Source organism: Ammospiza caudacuta, chromosome 5 (assembly GCF_027887145.1).
Source record: "Ammospiza caudacuta isolate bAmmCau1 chromosome 5, bAmmCau1.pri, whole genome shotgun sequence".
Taxonomy (NCBI): Eukaryota; Metazoa; Chordata; class Aves; order Passeriformes; family Passerellidae; genus Ammospiza; species Ammospiza caudacuta.
The window spans coordinates 42,618,013-42,644,036 of NC_080597.1; the positions used below are offsets into that span (position 1 = coordinate 42,618,013).

General features: G+C 36.4%; 1 protein-coding gene across 4 annotated transcripts in view; it reads left to right on the top strand.

Annotated features, from left to right (window-relative positions):
- Positions 1–21,623, top strand: part of ZFC3H1 (zinc finger C3H1-type containing) — a 42,159-nt gene extending 20,536 nt beyond the window's left edge. For all 4 annotated transcript variants that reach the window (XM_058805206.1, XM_058805207.1, XM_058805208.1 and 1 more), the window contains exons 16-35: positions 2–111; positions 1,336–1,467; positions 3,035–3,156; positions 3,699–3,800; positions 4,165–4,281; positions 5,183–5,366; positions 7,087–7,273; positions 7,675–7,866; positions 9,762–9,999; positions 11,142–11,247; positions 11,336–11,534; positions 12,004–12,098; positions 12,996–13,106; positions 15,317–15,421; positions 15,510–15,675; positions 16,338–16,438; positions 17,530–17,631; positions 18,221–18,260; positions 20,645–20,707; positions 20,833–21,623. In XM_058805206.1, the coding sequence (XP_058661189.1) occupies positions 2–111; positions 1,336–1,467; positions 3,035–3,156; positions 3,699–3,800; positions 4,165–4,281; positions 5,183–5,366; positions 7,087–7,273; positions 7,675–7,866; positions 9,762–9,999; positions 11,142–11,247; positions 11,336–11,534; positions 12,004–12,098; positions 12,996–13,106; positions 15,317–15,421; positions 15,510–15,675; positions 16,338–16,438; positions 17,530–17,631; positions 18,221–18,260; positions 20,645–20,707; positions 20,833–20,970 (2,610 nt within the window). In that variant the 3' untranslated portion in view covers positions 20,971–21,623. The remainder of the gene's footprint in view (position 1; positions 112–1,335; positions 1,468–3,034; positions 3,157–3,698; positions 3,801–4,164; positions 4,282–5,182; positions 5,367–7,086; positions 7,274–7,674; positions 7,867–9,761; positions 10,000–11,141; positions 11,248–11,335; positions 11,535–12,003; positions 12,099–12,995; positions 13,107–15,316; positions 15,422–15,509; positions 15,676–16,337; positions 16,439–17,529; positions 17,632–18,220; positions 18,261–20,644; positions 20,708–20,832) is intronic.
- Positions 21,624–26,024: the final 4,401 nt, after the last annotated feature.

A 26,024-nucleotide genomic window follows, 5' to 3' on the forward strand; every position in this document is an offset into this window, starting at 1 on the left:
GGAAATTTCAGTGGACGTGGATATTTTTACGTCACAAAGTAAACAAGCTGAAGTGAAACCATTTCCGTTTGGACCATACCGTAGTCCTCTTCTGCTGTTTAAATCCTACAGGTATGAAGACTGTAGCAGCTTTTTGACTTGTGTGTTCTTGTTCATATGGTCTTCAGTGCTCTTCCTTGATACCCAGATGTGTACAGGAAGACAAGTCCTAGTGAGAAACTTGACTATCCCTAAACAATATTGCCTGGTTTAGAAAATAGAATTATTTTATTCAGTTTTTTTTTTCTGCTGTGCACATGTCCTTTGGTTTTGTGCAATATGCTGCTTTTACATTGTATTGTGCATTGTTTGATACAACTAAACTAAAAACACGGCTAAGTGTTTGAAAACAGGATTTTTATATCTAGTATGAAACAGTGTAAATCCAAGAAGCATATTTCAGTTATGCGGTCTTTGAACTTGGCTAGAATTTACATAATCTGAGTCAAAATTGGCTCAGTCATCTATTTTTGGATTCCTCCTCACTGGAAAGAGGCATAATCGCAGTGATTCATCTTGACTTGACAGTAATAGCTGCAAGTGTAATCAATTTGGCACATCTGTCTTTGGACTAAAGAGAACTTTGTTCCTACATGTCAAATTGTAGACAACAAAAGTTGAATTTAAACTGGAAAAGTTGTATCCTACCATGTGCTTCAGCTTTTTTATTGCTATGGACTTAAGCAGTAGAAGATGGAGAAAACCATCTTTACAGGAGTATTCATTTTAACTTGTAGGTTATGATGTCAATTCCTGAAGGAGCTAGAAATCCCAAAATGGATGTAGTCAAACTTCAGCTAAAGATTTAAAAGAAGTGTTAGTCTGCTAGACTAAGACTGGTTTTGTTTGTTTATGTGTTCTAAGGCTGAAATGTTTTCTTCCCTACTATTTCTTCAAGTTAGTCTTTAACAATTATCTTTACACTTCTATTTGATGTTGGTCTTAATGCTGATTAGAGCATGAGATTTTCTATAAACTACTGAAATATACTTTCAGTAGTTTGCTTTCCATACTGGGTTTTTACTCCACTCCTGTTCTCATATTAATGAAGTTCTGCACCTAAAGGAGATGAGAATGCTAGAAGAAAACTTAATTAGGTTGAGAAGTATTCCATTGTTCCCTTCCTCTTGCCCTTGTTTTTGCCTTGTTTGTAGCCTGTACGTTAATGATGCTTTTGGTTAGTAGCAGGGATTTGGAAATAATGAGTTTTAATACTGCGAGTGATTTTAATTACTTTTAGAAAACGGCTGTCTTGCCTTGAGTACTTTTTGACCATAATTTGCTGTTTCATTTTAGGTTTAGTCCTTATTTCCGTACCAAGGAGAAGCTGTACCTCAGTTCAATAACGTATAGCAATATGATTGAGCCAAAACAGTGTTTCTGCCGCTTTGATTTAACAGGCACGTGTAATGATGATGACTGTCAGTGGTAAGTTCTTCTTTATTTTCCTGGCTTAAACGAAACCTCTCTTCTAGATGTCTGCCTTTGAGTCTGAAATAAGTACTGTTTTCTTTTCTTTGAAAGATCTGGATATGTGATCCTGTGCACAGGTTCTAGACAAGGTTATTTTTAATAGTCTATTACAGATACTTAGTTGGAAGAAAAACCCCTTTCAACTAAGCCATGAAGAAGGAGGAGGCTCTTTAGATGTGAATTTAGAAAAATAGTACAGCCTGATAGAGAATATTTTAACATTTTTCTAGTAATTCCAATGGATCTGGTTATATACAGCTTCAACATAACTTCAACTCCTAGAACCTCACATAGTGGTTGAAACTGTTAAGCGCCCTTGATTTGAAAAGTGTATACCAAATCAATGATTAGGTGAAAAACCAATAATATTGTAGTGTAATTCTAGTTTCCTGGAAAAGTACTAGCTAAGTTTGTTTCTTTAAAGGCTGGTGTTAAATTGTATTAAAAAATAACTTGTTTACTAATCTTGTGCAGTATATTTAAAAGTGGATATGAATTGGCTTGGAATGTGGAATGGAGAAAGCATATTAACATTAACATATATAACATATTAACATTAAAAAAGAAATTTTTAATGTTTCTCCCATTCAAAAACTATCTTGTATTTAACATAAATGGCTGATGACATATGGTGGAAATGGAAATTTGCATTATTGCCTGCTTTAGTCAGCAACTTGTAAGCCTTACTGCTTTACTCATTTGGAAAAGCTATAAAACAAATGCAAGCACGTAACTAAACAAATCAATCTACCTTGTGCCTACAAGGGAGGTAGTAGGAGTGAGGGTCAGTTGGACAACTAATTGACGCCTTTTCCACAAGGAGCACTTCCTCTGGTGGAACATCCTGTCCAGACAGCAAGTACAATGGGGAAGCAGGACCACTGTCAAAGATGCAGAGGCTCAGGAAAACCAAAGCCTAATATGTCCATGAACAAACACAGCTGACCTGTACTGCCCTGACAAGAAAGTGCTGTGATAAAATGTTAATTTTAATACTCAGTATGGAAACCTAACTACTGGTAAAACTGGACTGAACTTTATTCTGGATCAGCTTTTAGCTGCTGTCATCAGACCATTGTTAGACTCTTTAAGATATAAAGTGATATCTAATTCTTATAGTTATTTTATTTGAACTGGAAAGTTCTAAATACTGTGCTGTAGGCTTAAGTTTACAAAAAGCCTAGAGAGAAAAGTTTACAAAAAGCCTAGAGAGAAAAGTTTACAAAAAGCCTAGAGAGAAAAGTTTACAAAAAGCCTAGAGAGAAAAGTTTACAAAAAGCCTAGAGAGAAAAGTTTACAAAAAGCCTAGAGAGAAAAGTTTACAAAAAGCCTAGAGAGAAAGGTTTAGAAAAGTTTCATGTAGAAATACATTTAACCAACTTTGATTTAACCAACTTTCAAAGCAAACAGTACTTTTTCTGTGGGTATTATTTTCTTTATGCCTCACCCAAGTGTGTACTAAAACTTTCTTAATATTTTGTTGCTATGATAAATGTATTAATTGCTTATTTATTTGTTTTAGGCAGCACATGAAAGATTGCACTCTTAGCCGTAAGCAGCTCTTTCAGGATATTCTGTCTTACAATTTAGAGCTCATTGGCTGTTCAGAAAAAAGCACTGATGAGGAAATCAGCACTGCCACAGGTTATTGAGTCTTTTGTTCTCTTTTGTATCTAAAAATTATTTTCTGAAGGGAATGAGTTTCGTTAAAAGCTCTAGGTGCAAGGACTTTGATGTGAAGCAATAGATAAGATACAGCTATATGAAGTTTCTTTGGTTGTCCGTTTCAGTCCTTTGTAGTGGGTAGTTACATTGGTGTCTTACAGAAAGAAAAGAATCACTGGTCTGAGGAACATTTCATTAAAAACAAGTATTGCTGGGATTCAGGGTGTTGGGGAGCAGTGAGCATGGAATCTTTACCTCTCTCCTTCCTCAGTGTTTTTGTAACTACTGGACGGACCTGTTTCAGTGGAGCTGGAGTTTTATAACAATGCCTTTGCCATATAGGCAAGTGGCCAAACAGAACTTGGTTATTTTTCATTTTTTTTGTGCTAGGATGTTAAATTACCATGCCTCTTACAGCAGTCATATTTCATAAATTTATCATAGATTGTGTTAAATTACTGTTAAGTTACTTAATTGTTTAATCTATATGCTTACCTAAGCTGCACATATACTTGTTTCAGAAAAATATGTTGAAAAACTTTTTGGTATAAACCGAGATCGTATGTCAGTGGATCAGATGGCTGTTCTTCTGGCCAGCAATGTCAACGAGAGTAAAAGTCACAGTAAGTAGCTTGGTAGATTAAATACAATGTATATAAATGAGTAAAAACTGTATGAGTATACCTTGATGGTTTTGTAAACCAAAAATATATTTTAATATAATTTATTTATCTCAGTATTATAAATTCTGATTATGGTAACAAAGTCTACAGAGTTTAAGGCAATAATACAATAGTTTTGGAGTTCCATTTGTAGAATTTGTTTATGCACTTAAGCACAATAAATTTCAAGTAAGTAGTATTGAAATTTATGCACTTCTTTCTGTTGAACTCACAGCATCTTTTTATCTAAAATCTTTATTAGGAAAAATATTTTACTCTTGAATACAGAAAGAAATTGAAAGAATTTTTACTACTTTGTTTACAGCCCCTCCACATACAACTTGGAAAGAGAAAAGGAAATGGAGACCTAAGTACTGGAGAAAACCTCTGTTAGATAGTAGCAGCAGTGAAGAGGAACAGTTTGTTGGACCTATTAAATATGGTAATCTGGATGTGTGGCACCCTTTAAATGAATACTAGAGGAAAAAACCCACCCACCTCTTTCTAACACTTGATTTTTAAAAGGGTTTTTTGAGAAACCCAGGGCTTTATTTAATAGCTTTCTTTACTTTCTACTTCCTGTATGCAGACTTTATTTTGCATAAATTTTTTAGGTAAAGTTTTGACCTACACTTGTAATTCTATTAGATTTTTTCTTTAATGTAACTGGAACTTAGGGTGGAATGTCTAATTATCTGTTCTTATAAGGAGCATAAGGAACTGTTTCCCTAGAATGTTTCAGTCTTGCCCATATACCATTAGGATTTTAAAAAAGTTTTATTTTGCTTCAACAGCCCTGCTTTCTCCTTCCTCCTCCCCCTGAACTTTAAATAATAAAACATCAGTGTTCAGTTACCTTACATTTGTACAGATTTTGTATTTGGTGTGAGGTCAGGAGTTAAAAAAGGTGCCAGTTAAGCAGCATTTGAGACTTGGAAGCTGCTAGAGCATCAGTAACCTGATAGCATTTCACACGTGACTGTTGCAGGTAGGAGCTTTAGGATTTGTTAGCAAACCTCTAAAAAGGATTTTTTGAGACTCAGAGTTGAGATAAATTTTTCTTTGTCAAATATGTCTAGTTCGTAATGCTGCCTGATGAACTGCCTTAGTTGGTGTCTGTTGATCAAGGCAAACTTTACAGCTAATTCTTTCATTCTTTCACATTTGGGATATAACCAGTTCTCTACAAGCAATACAGTTTGAAGAATGCTGAGATAATGCTATTTACTTGTGATTGATGGGAGTACTTGAAATATGTAAATGCCACGTCTTGTGAGAGTTACTGGTCACTACTGTTTTAAAAAGGAAATTTTCTTTTTAAAAAATTTGTCTATTATTTACAGCCCATCCCTCAGAACATAAAAAAAGAGTTCCAGTGCTTGATACTGTGGTGACTCCAGATGATGTCCGGTATTTTACAAGTGAGACTGATGACATTTCCAACTTGGAAGCAAGTGTCCAAGAAAACCCCTGTGATGTACAGCTTTGGATTAAACTTGCATATAAATACTTGAATCAAAATGAAGGGTATGTTTGTTACATATGAGACCTTGCTACATTTGCCCTTGCTGCTATGATCAAGTTTCCTATTTGATATTAAAGAACTTCCTTCAACAATGCCACAAATAATGCATTACTTTAAGCAGGTTAAAAATAGATTATATTTAGTGCAGTGTATGAGTAATAAATTACACTGATGGTTTATCTTTGGGTAGGTTCTTTTTCAGAATGGAAGTTGATGGTAAGTAGTGTGGGAGAAGTAATTGTTCATGTTTGAAAAGTGCTCTGTGTAAGATGACAATGGAATGTTGTACTTCCAGCAGTAAAAATGGGCCAATGAACTCAAATCATTTTCCCCTACAGACTGAATGGTTGCAATAATTTTTGAAATTCCTTTCATCAGCCATCTTTCTTAAAAGGACAGTTTTGATAGTTGGTTTTATCCCTGTAGAAATCATCCACTTGAGCACTTGGTTTCTTATTTTGTGATATTTTTTTAAAATTTCAGTTTCCTGAGTTTCAATTGCTTCTCTTCCTTAAAATTATGCTGCAGAGTACCAAGTTTCTGTTGGCAATCAGATCACTTGAATAGGAAGTCTGTCATGATGGTTTCATCCATTATGATGATTGACTTCAGTTTTAATAGTGAGGTACAGCTGAGCAACTGTAGCAGGAAGCAAGGGGAATGGAGAGGAGCAGCTCTACTTTAAAAGCCTTGTTTAAACTGTGAATAGTGGGAAATTAGGAAACAAATCAGTTTAACTGTATCAGTAGGTGCCTGAACAATAGAAGGGGTAGAACTGGGAAGGCCAGTAATCCAAGTATTGCTGGCAAGTAGCAGCATGAGAAGAGCATGCCTTCTGAATATAAGTGTAGTTGGGAAACAATCAAGAGAAGGGAGAAACCCTAGTGGAAGATATGTACATCATTTTCTTAAAACGCCACCTCTCCCATTCCTGCTTCTTCAGTACTCTGAAGAAATTTGACTGCTCTAGTAGGTGAAAGTAGTGGGATTGGGAAATCTTCAGATTTATGCATGATTAACTGTGTTAGGTTTTTTTTGAGACTTGTGTATTTCTTCTCATACATGTCCATGCAAAATAATTTCTAAAGATGTTTTCAGAATAAGTGGGACCTCAGAAACATTCTGTGGTTTGATGGAAGATGTATTTATGCATTAAAGCTTGTCTCTGTGGCTTGCAGTATAATCAGTTATTTCAGCTAATTTTATATTACTTGGTGGGTATTGTCTCATGATTTTTTTATTTAAAAAATAAAATTTCAGGTTTTTTAATGTCTTAGAGGCAGAACCTTTATGATATGCTGAAATAAAGATTTATATATAATGATTGTAGAAAGTAAATTAAATATTTAACGAAAATCTAACTTACTTTAATACACCTCTGAAGTATCTACTTAAGTTCTTAAGCCTCTATGATGTAAATGCCTTTATATCCTGATTGCTTAGAGATCAATCTTACCAATTTTCAGTTAATTTGGACTCTTTTATTTGAATTGGCAGTCTTCATAGAGTACTTATTTCTGTGCACTATAACAATTGTACCTCCTAACCTGAAACTTGAAAACTTGCTGGAGCTTTGATGTAGTAAAGGACAATGTTTAAGAAAAGATATTGTGTGTGACTTCCATTCTAATTAAAAACATCCATTTTCGTATTTGATACAGTGGAAGTCATAATACCAGCACAACTGATGTGAGTCCTTTTTTCAATATTTAATTTCTACAGCTCCTCATCTGAGTGTTTAGATTCTACTTTAAATGTTTTGGCTCGAGCCCTGGAGAGCAACAAAGAAAATCCTGAAATTTGGTGTCATTACCTCAGACTTTTCTCAAAAAGAGGAACCAAGGAGGAGATACAGGAAATGTGTGAAACAGCAGTGGAATATGCTCCCTCTTATCAAATTTGGTGGACAGTAAGTAAAAATTCCAAATGATATATTAAATGTTCCTGTAAGTATGTGTTTTCTACTCTGTAAAGTCAGCGTGCGTGACAGAAAAGTGTGAAATGAAAAGTACTATTTTGGAAACATCAAAAGTTGAAAATGAAACTATTCAGGTTCTTGCAGGTTATTTCTAGAAATCATCAGTTTTCCTCAGGTAGTAAAAATTATTTAAAATCAATGTGTTAAATTGATTGCAAAACATGGGTGTTCTTGTACTATTAAAAGCGGTATCTTTAGCGGTTTAATATGAAAATTTGGCGTGATAAGATAGCAAAAGGCATTATTTGAAGTTTGTGATCTGTGTGATTTTTAGACCTTAACGTAGAAGCTTTACTTGCATTTTGATTGTTGTTGCTATTATTTCTCTCTAGTTTTTGAATTTGGAGAATTCCTTCGATGGAAAAGACTATGTATGTGGGAGGATGCTGCAGTTCTTAATGGAAGTGACAGGAGGAGGAGAAAACCCAAATCTTGTGTCCTTTCAGTTGCTGGAGACACTCCTCTACAGGGTTCATTTAAGCCTCTTTACAGGAAGACATCAGAATGCTCTTGTTCTGCTGCAGGTAACTTCCAAGTTACCACCCCAGGAGTGTTTTCATAGCTTCACCTTTTTAATTTGTGTGACTGTGGTAATTTGAACTTTAGTGGAGCTGTGCCTTCCTTTAGGAGAATTTCTTCAGCAAGTAGAGGCTTCTGCTTTGAGCTATGATGCCATTGTAAAAGCTGCATGTAGCTTTGAGGGTTTTGTTGCCTACTTTTTTTTTTGTTTGTGTAGCTAATAGCCTAGACTACTAGGTCTCAAAATAATTCCCAGGGAGATACTTTATTTTTTGGTTTCTTGTAAACCATAGATCAGGTTTTTGCAGTGAAAGGTCTGAGAGTATTGTCTCAGGTATTCAAAATTGCTACAGAAATTACCATACCAGTAGTTCTTGGGAAAGAGCATAGTAGCTATCTAACAGTATTGCCCTAGACTGTTAAATTAGATTTTATTGCTCCTGTCAACCCTGAAGTCATTGAGTTATCTCAGGCCAGAACTATGACTGTAGAAGTAATTTAGGTGACTGTTAACTCTTGTGTTGATGATAAAAGTGGTGGCTGAAGGTGAGAAATGGACATCACCCTCTCCCAGAGTGGAAGCTCTGTCCTTTCAGTTACAGGTTGTTTCATTCCTGCCAGTAGGTGCCACTTGCTGCTTGCTGCAGCCTGTCACTGCCCTCAGAGTTTGAGAACCTCAGGCTTTTGTCTGGCTCCAGTTGGAATGAGAGAGCACAGTGCTGTGCTGGCTTTCTCCAAATGTACTGAGAAATGTAACTCTGAATGCATAAAAAGAGCAGGGCTCTGGAGAAAAAACTCTTTGTGTCAAATCAACATGGAAATCCAGGGGGAATTACACTGGTTGGTTACCCTCACCTTTCTTCAAAGCATCATCACAAAGTCAAACTTTTTTTTCCTAAATGAATCTGAAATGTGTAGTTGAAAAGAATGGCTTGGCATGAGATTATTTAATTGTATTTCAGAGAGAATAATTTTGGAGTAACTGCTACTTCAGAGTAAATAGCAGTGTGTATTGGAAAACTTGAAAGCAATTTTTTTCAAGTATTTTGTGGACTTATTTTTCAAGTATTAAGTGAAATGCTTTTGAAACACCAGTTTTTGCCAACTTCAGGACGTGTTCTGCTGAATTTTGCATAAATTTGCAAGTATATTCGTTCTCTTGAAAAATGTATTCTTTGATCTTACTGTGTTTGTCCAGAAAAATGTTGGCACATTGGTAGTCATGTGGTTCTGTTGTGTTTTAGAAAGAAATTGTGTTTAGACTTTATTTAATTGCATGCCCTAATTATTTTATTTAGTATCTGCTAGATTAACTGGACTCTTCTATCTTTGCATATGACCAGTAGAAAAATTTCAAGTAATATCCTTGTTCTCAGGTTTCCAAAACGTTTTTTAAAACATGTCTGGAGATGGTGGACTTTAATAGGTGTAACTTAGTAATTTTATAACAAGAATTTAATAAATAAAAACCCCAAGCCAAACAGACAACCCCAAATGCACAAGACCTAGTAGGATATAGCAAGTTGAATCCAAATTGTAGATGGGTTGTATCTAGAGCTACTGTATTACTTCTTATGGAACTGGAGGTAATAGGAGAATAAAGCAGGAAAACAGAAAGAACACATGTTGGGAGATGTGTGTTTTCAAAGTGTCTCTTCACTTTTTGCAATAGCAGTCTTCTGTGGTTTTTCTTGAACCTTTTACTACAAACTGTGCATAAGGTGAATAACCACACATTCACATAAGCTGAATACGGTTCTGATTTACATAACAAATTAGTTCCAGTCTACTCTCTGGAAAAGTTTTGAGAATATTAAAATCTCTTCTTCCTGTTTTCTTTTCCTGTTCTTAAATCTTAGACTCTGACTGAAATGTGATGTATTTCTTTCACCCTTTACAGAATGCTTTAAAATCAGCAAATGAAAAGATGATATCAGAACACCTTACTGCAAGTGACCGTTGCTTGGCTTGGCTGGCTTATATACATCTAATTGAATTTGGTGTTCTCCCAGTCAAGTTCTATGATCCAGCTAATGTCAGTCCTTCAAGGATTGTGCACAAAGAGCCATTTTTAATACCTTGGCAGACAGTTCAAGATGTGAAGACTGATCCTGATACACTTTTAGCTATGTTTGAAGGTAAGATTAAGGTGATAAATACTTAATATTTTCTTCACATGTTGTAATTCAAGAAGTATTATTCAACTTCAGAATTTCAAGTCAGTGTTGATGACTATGTTAAGCCAGTGAATTAATCCAGTGAATATTGCATTTTGATTTAACCAGAATAGTGAGGAAAATCCATGTTCTTGGATGCTTAAGCAACACTCTTGAGTTTTTCATCTGAGGTTTCAGTTCAGCTTTATCTTGGTAGAATATGATAGTTCAGAGAAAAAGACCAGTTAGTGGCTTGTGATTGTATGACATTGCTAGTTTTCTTGGGCTTATGCAAGCATAAAACCAAACTTCAGCTGTCATTTTTTCTTACCCTTTTTCCCCTCAGGTAGGATATGTGTATTGGGAAGTTACTTTCCTGGAATATTAGTGTATTTCCTTGAAAGAGACAGAACAATGCATTTGTTTATCTTAATTCACTGTTCAGGTAAATTGAATAAATTTTTTTTAATGAAAAATGAAGATAGAAGAAATTGAATTCTTAGCTTATGGTAGTGCTGCCAGAGGTAGACTTCATAGTAGCAGACAAATACTGTTATTCAGTATTACTGAATGTCAATATTAAGTGGTTAGCCAGCAGCAGTATGGAGTTGCCACTGAGAAAATATCTATGCTGCTGTTGGTAATGCAGTGTTGAAATTCTCAAGAATTAATGGAGTAGCCCAGCTGTGTGAGTGAAGGCAGTCTAGCTGTGGTAATGGGGTTTTATTATGCTGAGGAGAAAAAGAATATCCTTGCATTAGCTTTTGCCTCAATAGCTTTCAGCAGCTATGCTGAAAATCCTGAAATGTGGTTTTAAATCTAGGGATATACTTCTGTCTGTAACATTGCTTTAGTGTTTCATTGGTAGGATGGTTCCTATTTTTAAAAGGAGTAAGAGATGAAACTGAAAGCTTTGTCTTTGCACTGTGGTGATAAGTAATGAGAGCTTTTCCAAAGGTGATCATCTGTTTCTAAGAATTTGCAAAGAAAGCACTCTCAGAAATATCTTTTCACACTTATGTATTTTCCTTATGTTCAAGGAGACGTTTTATTATGTTAAGGCTTCACATAACTTTGACACTGTTTCAGGTGTAAAGGCTTTGTTTTTTACTTTTGTTTTGTAGATGCAGTCAAAACATGTACTGATGAAAGCCTTGAGGCTGACAAAAGAATAGCTACCTGCTTTCCTCTCTATAGGAACATGATAGCTTTGCTGAAACTTCTTGAAAGGTAAGCTGTTTCAAGACATTCTTAACTGGAGTACTGGACTCTTTCTTTTTTTTTTTTTTATTAAACTTAACCTTTACTTTTCTTTAAGGTGGGAGTCTGCTGCAGAACTTTGTAGGTCTTTATTGGAGCTCTGCCCTAACAACTGTCAGCTCTTGGAGAGTTTGGCCACCTTGTATTTGCAGATGAAGCAGAGCGAAAATGCCCACAGGGTGTGGATTGGAGCTTTTGAGAAGAATCCTCAGAATGCAGAAATTTTTTATCGGTTGTGTAAATTTCTTGTTTCACAGGTAATACTCCACTTCAAAACTTGCTGGTCTGCTAGCTCTGCAAAGTTTGGGCTCAGTGTGTTGTTTAAAAATCTTACAAAATTGAATCAACTTAGTGATATTTTTGTAATGTCTACTACACCTTCCTATAAATAGGAAAAGTATAATTAGCAAGACAATTGACATGATAAAAGATAATCTTAGCAATTACGTAAAACCATAGATTTATAGTTGGTGTTGTTCTAATTCAGTGTTAGTAATATCCTTAAGAAAGAAAACAGAAAGTAAAAGCACAATATAATACTTTTTCATCTTCTTTCTACTGCTGACTGCCTCATTTAAACTTCATTTGTGAGAAAATGATGACAGTGGAGCATTGCAGAGATAGACACACCACTTGTAATTTATTTTGCTTATATTAGTCTCACCATATTCAGGTTGATATTTGATTTTTTTTTTTTCATTAAAAAAAAACCCAACAACAAAACAGGAAAGATCAAGCAGTATTCTTCCACTGTTGCAAGATTTTGTGGCAGCTTTCTTTGAGAATACATGCCAAGAGCATGGTCCCATGGATCTCTTAAGGTATGTTTAGAATAATATTATAATTTAAAGTTTGGAAATATTGGCATTTTCTTGAATTGCATGGTTATCTAGAACTTTTAAACTCGTGTTTTTTAGCATGGCATGTTTTGCCAAAACTTCAGCTCATAGTGATTTGGGCATAAGGTTTACACTTGTTATTGCACAGACACTAATTTGTAGAGCCATGAATATCTAAAAATTAAACAGTAAAAATGTTGAGTGTCTGGATTTGGGTAATGAAAATCAATCATATATATACCGAAGCTGGTTTTGGTTTTTTTTTCCCCCCCTAAAGCTAGGTGCCTAAAATTACATATCTAAAATAACACTGTTTAGGCACTTGAAAAAGACCTTCATCAAGAGGTCCAGCATGTTATTAATTAGATTATTGTTGAGAAGATACAGGTTTCATATGTAGCCTGATGACTTCCCCCTGGAAATTTAGCACCTAGTTGAAAGACAGAAGTTTTGGAATCTGCCAAGTTCCCTATGATGCTTGTGAAGGTCTTCAAAGCAAAAGCTTTCCATGCTAAAGTTTATTCAGATGAGCTTTTGAAATGTTTTTATCTCTAAGTTAGATGTTAGATTTTATTCTTGCTTGCATTTGTTTACGTACTTGATGCATTTTATGAAGGAAGAGGAGAGTCTGTCATATAGGGCAACATTTAACTTCATATATAGTGAAAGAGTGAATGCCTTCTTTATTAATTACTTCTATATTTCTGTGAAATGCTTTCTGTACAGATTTTATCTGGGTAGAATTAAACTGAAATCTAGGAGAAGTGCATTTTTTTAGTATTTTTCATGAACTGGACTTTGTAACTGAGTGTTACATATACATAGGATTCTTCCATGTAGAAGGCTATTCTTGTTTACTACTACTTTTTTCTCTTGTAGATATCTCTTGAATTTTCCAATGCCAATTGAATTTACATCACCTCTCTATAAAGAACATCTCACAGATGATGTTGTTAACCAGCAAATCCCGTATCTGTGGCAGATCTACTGGTGAGATTTTCCCAGGGATTTCTGAGAAAGAGCTATTGTGTCTGAGTAAAATTGCATTTTCAAAAGCAGAGCATTCATTACTTGCCTGAGGGTGTATCACTTTGGATTCTCTGAATAAATGATTGGCCAGTCCTTAGAGAACATACTGGCCTGCTGCACAATGGAGATAATTTTATGAAACTGAGTTGCATGTCAGCTTAAATTTTCCACTTGAGAAATCTTTCAGAAATTCTGACCTACAGGAATGGTAATAGGTGTGTTCATATCAAAATGTTTTTTTGTTTTACTTTTGGTTTAGGTTGCTGCTACTAGTAGTGTTTTTCTTTCTCTTGGCTTTCAGTTGTCTCCCTTTTATTTTACAATAGTTTTACTGTAAGTTTCCATTCGGTTTAGTCCTGATCTCCCCAGCTCCTTGACTCATTGTTTTAGCTGTTCATGAAGGAGCTCCACAGCAAAGTAATACAGGAGGGTGACTTATTCCTCCACAAGAGGTTGTAAAGGTTATAATGGAACATGTCTTTGTCATGTATACACAATATTTTTTCTTTTGTTTTTTTTTTTTCTATTTCTTCCATCATTCCTTTTGATAGCAGCAGTATACAGGATTGCCAGAGACCACATTATTAGCTGTCTGTAGCTTACACCAGTTACTTAAGTGTGGTTACTGAGGTGCTGGCTTACACTGTTTAAGAAGTTTACCATTTCATGATCTAGGTTTGTCAGCCTTCACAAGTAGCTATTTGGCTTTTCAGAAAAGTAAAAGGGGAAGGATGGTACTGTTTCACATAATGAGTGAAAATCCACAGTACTTCTTCAACACTATTGCTTATTGTTTTTAATTGGTGGACAGCTTTGAGGTAAAGTGTATAGTTTTCAAGAAAATTTGATCAAAACCTTATTTAAAGATTATCTTTATGGGATTTTTTTGCACTGTCTATTACTGTCAACTTAAATACTTCTTAATTTTGATTTTTAGCAAAATTTCACAAGCTCAGTTTTGGGTTCACCACTTGTACAATAGAAGCATTATTACTAAGACACTTTAGGTCGCTATTTAGTCATAAGATATGGTGACTTAAGCTCAGATTCTCCTGTATTTTAGCACCCTCTTCTAGGAGGGAGTACCTAAATTTCTTTCAGAGCTAATAATTGAGTATTTCTCATTTTGAGTTTTGCTGCAGTAAGTATCTAGGTACCTGGGCCTGTGTTACCTATATTACCTTTCTTTAGGTATGGAGGACCAAAAACATAAAAGTTGACTTTTACCAAGTGAAAATAGATTGAAATCTGCAAAGCCTTAAAGGTCTTATAACAATGTTTTACTTGGAAAGACCATTTGTGTGCATGCATGTTTGCACACTAATGCATGTACACACTATTTTAGAAAGGGTAGCAAATAGGTGATTTAGTTAATAATTCCTGGGGAAAGCAGGAGTAGAATCACCCACAGATTCTGTAACTTTAGTCAAGAGGGCTTGGTAGCAAGGTCAGCACTATTTACACTTAATGTACTTCTGTGTACTCCTTTATGAGGTTGTTAGATTTTCCCCCTCATTACTTATTGCAAGCCTTAATTTTTTTTTTTTTCATTCTTATGTTACACTTTGGAATATGAAGTTTTTACTGTGTCTTGATCTAAGAATGTGTCTGCTCCTGTCTTTGATTAGGTCTTGTGTGTTGGTCTAACTGTATGTTTTTTTGAGAAACTGTTGAAGAAAATTTAGGGGGGGGGATTTGACCTTTCTTGTTAGTTTTTTTTTTTTTCCCTCTGAAGCAATCAGTATATTTCTACCCCAGATCCTGGTAATGTTTGTTTCAAAATACTGACTTTGTTGCCAGAGACTGATGCTATTTCTCAAGTGGCTTTAATTGGACTTCAAAATGTATTGTTCTGGAGCTCTCAAAATGGAAACTCAAGACTTGTCTCCGTATTCTGCAGCAATCACAGCATTCCTATTAGTATTAGTAAAGGGTACTTTACAGGAGTAGAAGACAGTTTGTAATACTTACTTTTAAGGGTTGTATTTCAAACTTCGTGGTATTCCTTGTTACCTGCTTTTGAGACTTAACCATTCTAATAAATTGACTGATAAATTAGTCCATGATACATTTAAGCTGAAAACACTGGTTTTTTTCTTGCATCTGAGAATGCGAAATTCTTAATTGTGTCATTGTTACACACAATGGTTTTTATCTTTTATTATAAACAGTTTGTGCCAGTCTCTTCATTCAAGTGTTGGTGAAGCACTGGATGCTTATGAAGCAGCTCTGGGGGCAGTGATGCAGCAGGAAACTGTTCAGAACATTTGGTTGGAGTAAGTTCTTAACGGAAGAAAGTTAATTAATCTCAACCATTAAATGAACACTACCAGAACCATTTTTTTTCTTTTTTTTTTCTTCCAGTTACCTTGTTTTTCTCAATAGCAAAGTTGTTGAATCCAGCAACAAAGTTCAAGAATTCAAGCTTTTTACTGATCTAGTGAACAGATGTCTGGTGACAGTCCCCACACAATATCCAATTCCATTTAGTACTGCCGATTATTGGACCAATTATGAGTTTCATAATAAGGTAAAAATGTGTCTGTGGGCAGTTTTAGTTAAGCAAAGTGGCTGATGACCTGTTTGCAGGTACCTGTAATCTATTTGTTCAAGTCCAGCACCAGTATATGAAGACTAAGAGCTGGCAAAAGAAGGAAGTGTCTGAGTGTAGTAGTGTTTTGAGCAGAAGAGTATCTAGTAGTCACCTTTTCAAATAAAGGTCCTGTAATGCTAAGAGAAACTTCATGACATGGTAATGAAAAATTATCTTTTTCTGGAGAAAAGAGAAAATTGGTGAGGGAAGGAAGATATGGTTACACAAGAGGGGTCTGCAGATGAAAAGAGTTTTCATCATAGAAGTTATAATGGTTGAGAAATAGAAGAAATTAAGTAGGAGGGAGAAGTTGAGCACTTATACAGACAGAATAAAGCTTACAGAAATCTTGGATCCCTTTTTGCTAGGAAGCAGTGCATTTATCTTTATGTATTAAATGCAGGCTAGAAAGATTAAATAGGTGGTGCTAGCAACTTGACACTGAAGTAATATTATTCAAATTGATTTATGTATTCTTGAGGGATAAGGTTTGAAGGTGGCAACTCATTTTAGTCATAGTGTTCATAGTTTGTCATACCATTATGCTTAGCAGAACAAGACTATAAAGTGGATTAATGTTTATAATTCAAATTCTACAGGTAATTCTTTTTTATTTGAGCTGCATTCCAAAATCACAGCATTCCAAAACCTTGGAACGGTTTTGTTCTACCATGCCTACTAATCCTGGACTTGCACTGAGGTATGTAAAAATACTTTCAATTAAGGCAGGTGATTAACAACTATTGTTTTTTGTGCAAGATATGCATGATTTGCTTTCTACTACAGAAGTAAAACTATTCCTCTATCATTGCATGTTGCTTGAGGCATATTGTGCCTTCTGACGTCACCTCAATCTTAGACTTGACAATGTTCTGTTCTGTCTACAGACAGGTTATAATTATACAGAAATTAACTCTGCATTGACATGATGACTTCAAATGGTCAAAATTTCAAGTGGGTAGAGAAACATCAGATATATATAAAAATATTTTTGTTACTTGATGATCTATTACAAGTGTAGTTCCAGAACTACACTTATGCTTAAGCATAATTTGACATTTATTTAGCAATGATAAATCATAATTTAAAGGAAATCTGATGGGAAACAACCAGTTAATGTAAGCATTGCACTGGCTCTTGAACAGTGTTTCAAAGTGTGCTCTCCCAGGATGAGAGTCCATATTTTACTGTGTTCAGGTGCACTGAACACATGAATATTTTAGTAATATTGAGAAGTCCCAAAACACTGTTCATCATCAAGAGTGACCCCTAAAGAACTCAGAGCAAGGCTGACGTGTGGTTGTGGGCAGGGGGAGAGTGTGACACACCTGCCTTTGGCACATCAAGTTGAATGGCTTCATTTTAAACCCAAGTTGCGATTCTGTCTAGATGGAACTTGCAGCTCCCTTAGACAGTGTTGATATTGCATGAAATGGGTGAGCAGAACTGACTGAATATTATCCCTAGCCCCATTACTATAAAGCTAATTTGTCTTTTTTCAAATGTGTAGTTACCTTGTGCATGCTAAAAGTGAATCCACTTGTAATGTGCCAAGATCATGTTTTCTCTCTAATTTCGCACTTTTTAGTTATTCTCTGAAAGTGTATCTTAACTTGTTTTGTTCTGAGGAAAATATCAAATTTGTATATGGTGGCTTGGGCTTTTTCCTACTTGCAACTCTTGACTCAGATTAGGTGTAATGTATTTTGTGTAATGTGTTTCTATCTTTGGATAGCTTTTCTATTCCAAGTGATTAGAGCACTGGTCCTTTCTCATGAATGCCTTTTACAGACTACTTCTGCGATACTGGGAGGAGAGCAATGTTCAGATTCTGAAACTACAAGCCAAGATGTTTACATATAATATCCCAACTTGCCTGGCCATCTGGAAAATGTAATGCAACAGTCATACATCTGTTTTCATAGCTATTGCTTTTGTTTGTAAGGTTTACTTCACAAAGGTAAATCTGAAATGTCCTTCTAATTTGGCTTGTACTCGAAGCTTCTCTTCATAAGCTTATTTTGAGAGTAACTTCGTTACAGCAGACAGAGGTACTGTCACTTCTTTAAAATGAGAAATGAAATTTCCCTCTTGGGGAAACTTAACTGAATGGATATTATGCAGATAAATATGAATTATGTATTTAAAAGTTGCCTTTTAAAATTCAACTATTGACTTCTGTCTCCCCCTCTCTACCCCTCCCCTTTATATATCACAATAGCGGTATTCTCCATTATCCAGTGATGCTGAACTGATCTTTTTCTTCAGTGTTTGTTCATAATGGGGAACCACTGAAATGTCTTGCTCATGTAAGGTTGTTTTTAAAAAATGGCTATTTTTCTATTTTCACAATAGATTAATCTCATTGGAAGTTAGTTTCTTCTCAAGGAATTAGTAATTCCATTCCACAGTCAGTATTCTGCCATTAATGGCATTTAAAATAATTCAAGAATAAATGTTTTTATATATTTCTTTTCCTCAGAGCCATTGCTGCCGAATGCTTTCTAATGGGACAAAGAGAAGTAAGTCAACACAGTGTACTAAAATGAGTAATTATGAAATTCTGTAAAACTTCTCGCTCCTTGGCTTTATCCAAAACAATGATAATCTTGTAAATCCAAGATTTCTAGTTAGTTGAAATACTCTTGTTTATAGACACCAAAACATGTGCCTCAGGTGTGAGAAATGTTTTTGACAGTTGAGGTAGAATGGATTATATAGTGACTGCATGCTCTTTCTGTGTATCTTTCCCATACTGGGAAGGCTATATTCTTCTCCCAATTTTTTTTTTTTTGCTTTTTACCTGGAGGAGATTGTTATATTTTAAGTTCTAGCAGAGGGGGAAGCAAGACTCATGCTGGAAGATGATGATAGTGACTGTCTTTACAAGTGGACAAGAGAGCTGGAGATAAACTTTTTGCAAGAGCACATCATACTAGGGTGAGAGGGAATAGCTTCAAGCGGATAGATTTAGTAGATTAGAAAAACCAGCTTTATTTTGAAGTGGTGAGATACAAACAGGGTCCACAGAGAAGTTGTAGATTGCTTCCAGGGATGAGCTTTCTAGGCCAGACTGGGTGGGGTTTTGAGCAACCTTGTCTAGTTCAGTGGAAGATGTCTCTACCCATGGCAGGGGGTTTGTTATCTAGATAATCTGTAAGATCCCTTCCAACCTAAACCATTCTTCTATTCTGTGAAGTAGTTGGAAGGGTGGTTGAATGGTGCCAAACTAGTGTATGAAAAGAGTTTCCGTAGTTCCTGACCACACACAAGAGTCCAGTTCCTTTTTTCCAAAATAATAGGTTTACTTACTAGTACTTAGAGTAGGGAAATATGTCTCTGTGTAGAAACACCAAAGAGGTTTTTTGGCACAGCAACTGCATCACTTTTCAAATAGAATTATCTTCCTGGTATTGTTGCTGTCACCTTCAAAATACTCTTCCATCTGTGTATTTGGGGGTGGGGGCTGTCATGAGGCCCTTGATTTGTGATTCATCTCTTGCTTGTGGTATTTGAGCTACTTCTCTGCTGTATTTGGTTTTGTGTCATCTTAATAGTGGCTGACTCTTAGCATCCTTCTTTTTTGTCAGTGGTCTTCTGAATCAATGTTAAAGCTTTAACTGATCCATAAAGGGTAGCATGGCTGTTGTCAGACTCACATATGAAATGTTTTCTTTCGTTTTCTATGGTCTCCTAGAATGTTTAAGAAGAACATCCCCTAAGCAGAATTACTTTATTTGTTAGATCAAATAGCTCAAAGTCAGGAGATATCAAAGGCTGAATTGCCTATTCAACCTTAATTCTGTCTCTGTTGATGGTTTGGTGTAATCTGTAATTAATCACAGATCCCTGCTTCAGTCATTGTATTAGATGGACTACATCTTAGAACACTGCCTGTAGTAAGGCTGGTGACTGAAAAGAGCTCTGATTTGTTTGGTTAGAAAAATATATGTCAAATGCATAAAAAGAGGGCCCTTAAAGAAAATGAACCAATTAAATGAAGGCATATGTGAAACACTGTAGCTGGATTACACCCAGAAGAAATCTTGTGGTTTTCTTCTGCAACCACCTCACTAATTATGACTTAAGTAGTCACACACAGTGCAGTTGGGTTTTTGTGGGGGTCTTTGGTCTGGGATATAGTGAGCACTTAAAACTCTTTACACAAATCAGTGATTGTTCCAGATAACTGGATATTCTAGTAAGCAAGTAGGATATTGGTTTAAAATTGAATTGTGATTCAGATTCTGGATTTCCTGTTCCTGAAGAACCTGTCATTTATTTCCTTCAGAGGTCATGTAAAGGTTTGTTAAAAGAATATGAAAATGGGTACAAGTATTTAAAATGCCAACAAATACCTCCCCTAGTGACTCTGATTGAAGTTGGGACTTAAGATACCAGTAGTTGAAGGACACTTGAGTAAGTACTAGTATTAAATATTTTGGTCCTCTGTTTTGAACCGTAAAATGGTAAAACCATTTTTTTTGAGAGTTGCAACTGATTGTTGAAGCATAGATAGATAGATGCTGAAGGAAAAAAGCCCATGAAACAGTCATTTTCATTGCAGGATTGTGATGATATGCAATAAACAAGACTTGAGACTACATATTGAGTGGTGAAAGAAACACTCAGTAAGCTGCTTCCTTCCCTGAATGTGTTCCATCCTGTGCAATGAATGAGGCAAGAATCTTGTGAAGAAAAATAGCAAGTCCTCATGTAACTAATCATATTCATACAAGGGTCAGAATTAAGGTCAGACATGAACTTGCCTTTGCTTTTAGTACCAGTTTAATGCTTCACTTCAAAACTATTTAAAAAATTATTGCAAGAGATTTTTGTGCTTCAAATAATTCATTTTGCGTGCATGAAATTGTGCTGACTTTTAATACTTGCCTTTGTTTTACAGGTCCATCATTTATATCAGAGAGCCCTTCAGAAGTTACCTCTATGTGCAACACTGTGGAAAGATGTAATGTTTTCTCCTTATGATTAAGTTTGAGGTTTCATATAAATTCTCTGCATATCCCATATCCATAGATGTGGTGATGCTCAGGCTCTGGCTAAATCTTATATCTGCTTCCCCATCTCTTTCAGCAACTCTTGTTTGAAGCATCAGGAGGAGGTAAAACTGATAACCTGAGAAAACTAGTTTCCAAGTGCCAAGAGGTTGGAGTCAGCCTAGATGAGCTTTTAAATTTAAACACTTACAGAACAGAAAACAAGAATCTCTGAACACTGGGTATGGTCAGCCATAAGTCCTATAAAATGCCAAAATCAGTTGAATGATTCTTCAGGCTGATGCATGCCCTAGCATCTGTGTAAGGCAGATGAGTATTGCTGAGCATATCAAGTCTCCAGTCTGCTTTCCTTGAACCTGGAAACAATTAACATGACCTTCCTCTGGAAACATGAACTCCCTGTCTGGCCTTGCTTCTGGGCCCTGCCAGATTCTCATAACATCATCTACGTAAGTATAGTTAATCAAAATGACAGACTTTATTTTTTTATGTTTTCTTTTTATTTACTATTTTCTTTGTTTTGCTGTTCCTGATTCACTTGACACTCTCGCTGATGCCTGAGAGATCTGTGTTTGGGATTAATTTACTGGGCTGTGTTTACAGTAAAAAGCAACTAGTCCATTTTGGGTTTTTTTCCTTTTTTAAACCTTTTTTGAGACTTTTTCATTACAGGATTTAAAACAAAAGCAGCCGCTCTTAAGGAAAGTGTAACTGCCGTGGCCACAAGTATGCTTCTTGCACTTGAAGGCTCTAAGAGGGTTGCTTACTGCCCTTTTCTGCATTGGACTCATGGCAGAGACTATTAAACTTGAAGATTAAAGAAACTTTTGCAAATGCCAGTGCATCAGAACCTAAGAGTGGTCAATTATGTGCAATTTTTTGTAAAGAAATTTTAATTTATAATAAAGTTTAACAGTTTAAAGAAAAAGAATATTTATCTGTGTTGTTTTGGTACTACCTTACACTATTACGGGAGTTTTTACAGAGGTTTTCAATACAAGCTGACCTTGAAAAAGAAAAAAATCTTTTGTCATTTTGATCAAGAGATAAGCAAATGTGTTTGAGCTGCCTATATATAGAATAACTGTCCCCTTGGGGGTTTTTCATCCCCTTGCCTCAGGTACACAGCTGTTTGTCCCATAACAGCTATTCCTATCAACAATACCACTTTAGTAAAGGAAAATGCATTTTATATTGTCTTTTTTGCCCTTAATGAAAGGAGGCCCACTTGCTGAAGTCGATACATGTACACTGTAGAGAGAGATGAAATATGTGTCAAGTTATATCAAAAGGTGGCATAGGTGTTTCATTAGGATGCCAGTAAATGAGTGGTCTTCATGGTAGAGAATGGGGCAAAGTAGTTAGACGTATCATTTCCAGTGGCTTTCAAAACCCTTACTTTATCTGAAGCTGAACATGAAGCAGCTCTCTTAAAGGAGGAAAAAGTGGAAAATACTGGTTTTCATCCAGGGGAATGGAGAGTGTTTCTGCACCTTAAGTCCTTTTAAACAGTTCATACTTAATTTTATAATTCTTGCTTAAGTATAAGACTTCAAGTACTCAGTTTATGGCCAAGTTTTCTTGCAGACTATACAATCAGTATTCAAAAACTGACTCAAACCTGTTCTTTACTGAGGTAGGGTGGTGTCCTGATTTTTTTCACACTTATGTAGTGTGGCACACTCCACACAAGTGCAGTATTCAATCATTCTACTGGAAACCCCCTTAAGTTTGATGAATGCTATTTTACATAGATTAGCCAAATATTTTCTCATAGTTTGTCCTTAAAATTTTCCAGATAAGTAGTTGATATTTTTCTGCAGCAGTGTTTTTTTACTGGGATACAATTTTACCTGTTCCACTGTTAAAAATGGAAAAGCTGTCAAGGGCTAGAGCGCTTGCAATGCTGCCCTGTGTGATCCTTACCTTAGTCTCATATTGCACTTAGGGCTGTTACTTTGTGACCTTTCTTCCTTTGCTGTGTAGCAACTTTATAGCAGAAGACCTTTATAAAGGAGACATTAATCAGGGATTAATCATGTATACTCTGCCTTAATGGCTTCTCAACATACTTGGAGGTAGGGAAGTGGAAACCAAAAGCCCACAATGTTCTGATTTCCATTGGCCTTGATCCATATTGTTCTGATTAAAGTACTCATGATTGATGCATGTGGCCTTTGACCCAATCCCAGTCTTACTTGATGTATATATAAAAGTGACCGATTGTAATAGGAATTGTTAATTTAGAAACTAAAATGAAAGAGTATGAAGAAGCTGTATGGTCTTCAGAGCAGCACCAACATTCATTTTTTTTTACCAAGAAAGAAGAAAAATGCACTGCTGGGTAATGTAGAAGTTCCAGGAAAGAGCCAGTGCTTCCACAGATCTGCATTTAGGATGGAATTGTCTCCAGACTGATAGTCTAGTTACGAGGGGTTTTTGTTCCAGAAACTAGGGGATTTCTAGCTATCATTTCCAAAACTTAATTAATTATTTAGCAAGGATATTAGTTTAATCTACATACTAGTCTTTCAATTTAGTGGTCTTTCCTAAGTTCTACAAGCAACTTTTGATTACAGGCGATGGTGGTGAAGAATTGTGAATAAAGGATAGTTCTAGTTAATCAAGCAAACTGCTTGTTGCTCAAGAGGAAAAATAAGGGGAAAGCACAGTAACTTGTTTCATAAAAGGTTATGCTGCTACTTGTTCTGTGCTCAGAATGGCTACTTTATGAGGGGTGGTTTGATTATTTGCTATTTAGTTTAAGTCTCTGTGGAAATAGAGTGTAGATCTTTAACAGCACTGGACCAAACTACTCCCACTACAGTATTTTTCATTTCCTGGCTCTTGCAAAGGCACATTAGTATGAGCAAAACTTTTAGATGCATTTATTAGGAAGAATAAATGGAAATTAGTGCTTCATTTGTTTATATTCATGTAGGTCTACATTGAATCTAGTAATCTCATTTGGTGTTGGTTATTTTAGTGCTTGCTAGTTCCCACAGGACAGGTGGTGCTCTTACATCAGCTGTGGCAAGGGCCATTAAACCCTCTGTACTCCCTTGGGTAAAACATGGCCAGCAGGCCCAGGCAGGTGATCCTTCTCATCTGCACTGGCAAAGCCATTCCTGCAGCCACACATCCTAGTCTGGCTTCCTGGTTCAAAAGAGGTATGGAGTTACTGGAGAGTGCTACTGAGTGGCCACACAGATGAGCATCCCACATATATGGAAAGGCTGCAAGAGGTGGGACTTTTCAGCCTGAAGAAACCTCGGGAAGAGCTTCTCAATGTGTATAAAAGGAGGATGTAAAGAGCCAAGCTCTTAAGCTCTTCTTAGTGGTGCCAAGTGGCAGAGCTGGAACCATTTGGTATAAACTGAAATGTGGGAGGTTTTGGGTAAATGTCAGGAGACACTTCTAACTGTGAAAGTGACTGAGCACTGGTGCAGGTGGCCAGAGAGGTAGTGGAAACTTCAAAAGCTGGCTGGATGTGGTTCTGGACAATGGGCTCTAGAGGTCCCTAGGGGGTTGAGTAGGAGTTTGGAGCAGGTGATTTCCAGAGAGCCCTTCCAGCTGCAGTGATTTTGTGGTGCTGTCACGTTCTTGCTGTCTATTAACCCATGTGCTTTCACCACCTTTGTCTTATCAACCTCACCCTCCACCCTGGTTATCACCATGCTCCTTTAGTCAAGGGCAGAAAGCGCGGGGCCAGGCCAGCGGTGTTGGTCATTTCTGTGCATCTCTGGCTGAGGCAGAGCTGTGAGTGTGTGATCTTTTGCATTGTCTAACTTCGTAAATACTTCTTGCCTTAGTATATACAGGAGCTGAAGAAGTAGCTATGGACTTCATAGTGTCTTTAATGTTTTTATTGAGGTGTGCTCCCACTGCACCTTTTGTTTCATATAGTCAGTGCACTCATTGCAGTTACTGATGGAGGCTTCACTCCTGGCTTTATTCAGGATGAAAGTTATATTTTAGGGTTTTTTAAAATTTATTTTATGTAGGTTTTTGTTAAGATGATTGTCAGAAATTGAAGAATAAAATTGAGACAACTAAGGGAGTTGTGTTGATTTTGTGCAGTGGGTGACACCTTGCCTCATCTCTGGTAGGGGAAGGTGTAGGACAGACTTGCTTTCAAAATCCTTCAGGCATATTCCTTGTGCACCTGTACTGCCACTGCTGTGCTCAGTAACTACAACTCAAAGGGGTAGCTAGTTTTGCAAAGTGGCAATATCCCACCAAACATTAGAAATTCACATAATCTTCAGACTGGCCATGTGAAAAGTGCCTGTGAAAACCTCCACATCCTGCAGCTTCCCTGAAGAGCCCAATACAGCCCAAACTCCCATACATTCACTGGTCTCTATGCTGCTGTTCTGCATGTATGCTGTGTCCACCTGGATGTTTGGATCCGATTTCACAATATACCCAAGGTCAAGATTGTGTTGATCACGAAAGATAGGATGTTTTTCCTTGCCTCCCTTTCTCTTGCAGTTTGCTGTAAATGTTCTGTGAGATTAGTTTTTTTCTGTGAGGCTCCAGAGAGCTCACATTGAATTGTTAAGGTTGGAAAAGATCTGCAAAATCAAGTTCAACCTTTGCCCTGATACCTCATGCCCACTAAACCGTATCACCAACTGCCAGGTCCACTCATTTTTTTGAACACTTCCAGGGATGGTGACTCCACCACTTCCCTCGGGAGCTTGAATCTCTCGTTATGCTGATCAGACCTTGACTAAGCCCTTTCCTCCTCACAGGTAATTTCAGTTCACATCCCATTAAATGTCATTCAGAATTACAGGGCAGTGAGCTGCATCTTACCTGGGGAGTCTAGACTATGTCCTTACATGACCTGCCATTTCACCTGAGACTGGGAAGCATCCTAGCATTTTAAGGAGCAGTCAGAAAGGAGGTGAGAGCCAGAAAGGTTTGTTTTCCAGAACAGAGCAGGAGTGTCAGCTTATTCTTATCTGTAAGGTAGCTTTAGGTTTGCAAGGAGCCCAAGATCAAAATTTAGCTTAAAAGAGGATATAAACGTTAACTGCTGCTTTTTTATTGCATGCAACTATTTGTTATTGTCCTACCAGAGTAGCAGGTAATAAAGCAGAGTATGGCCTGTAACTGAAACTCAAACCTTGTAAAGCTGTTAGCAGTGAATTACCAATGTGTCTGTTTGTTCTCTGTTAATGGGAGCATAAAATGCCACCATAAAGTGTGCACTGCTGCACCTGGGGTACTGGCAGCAGTGACTGTACGATGGCTCTGTAA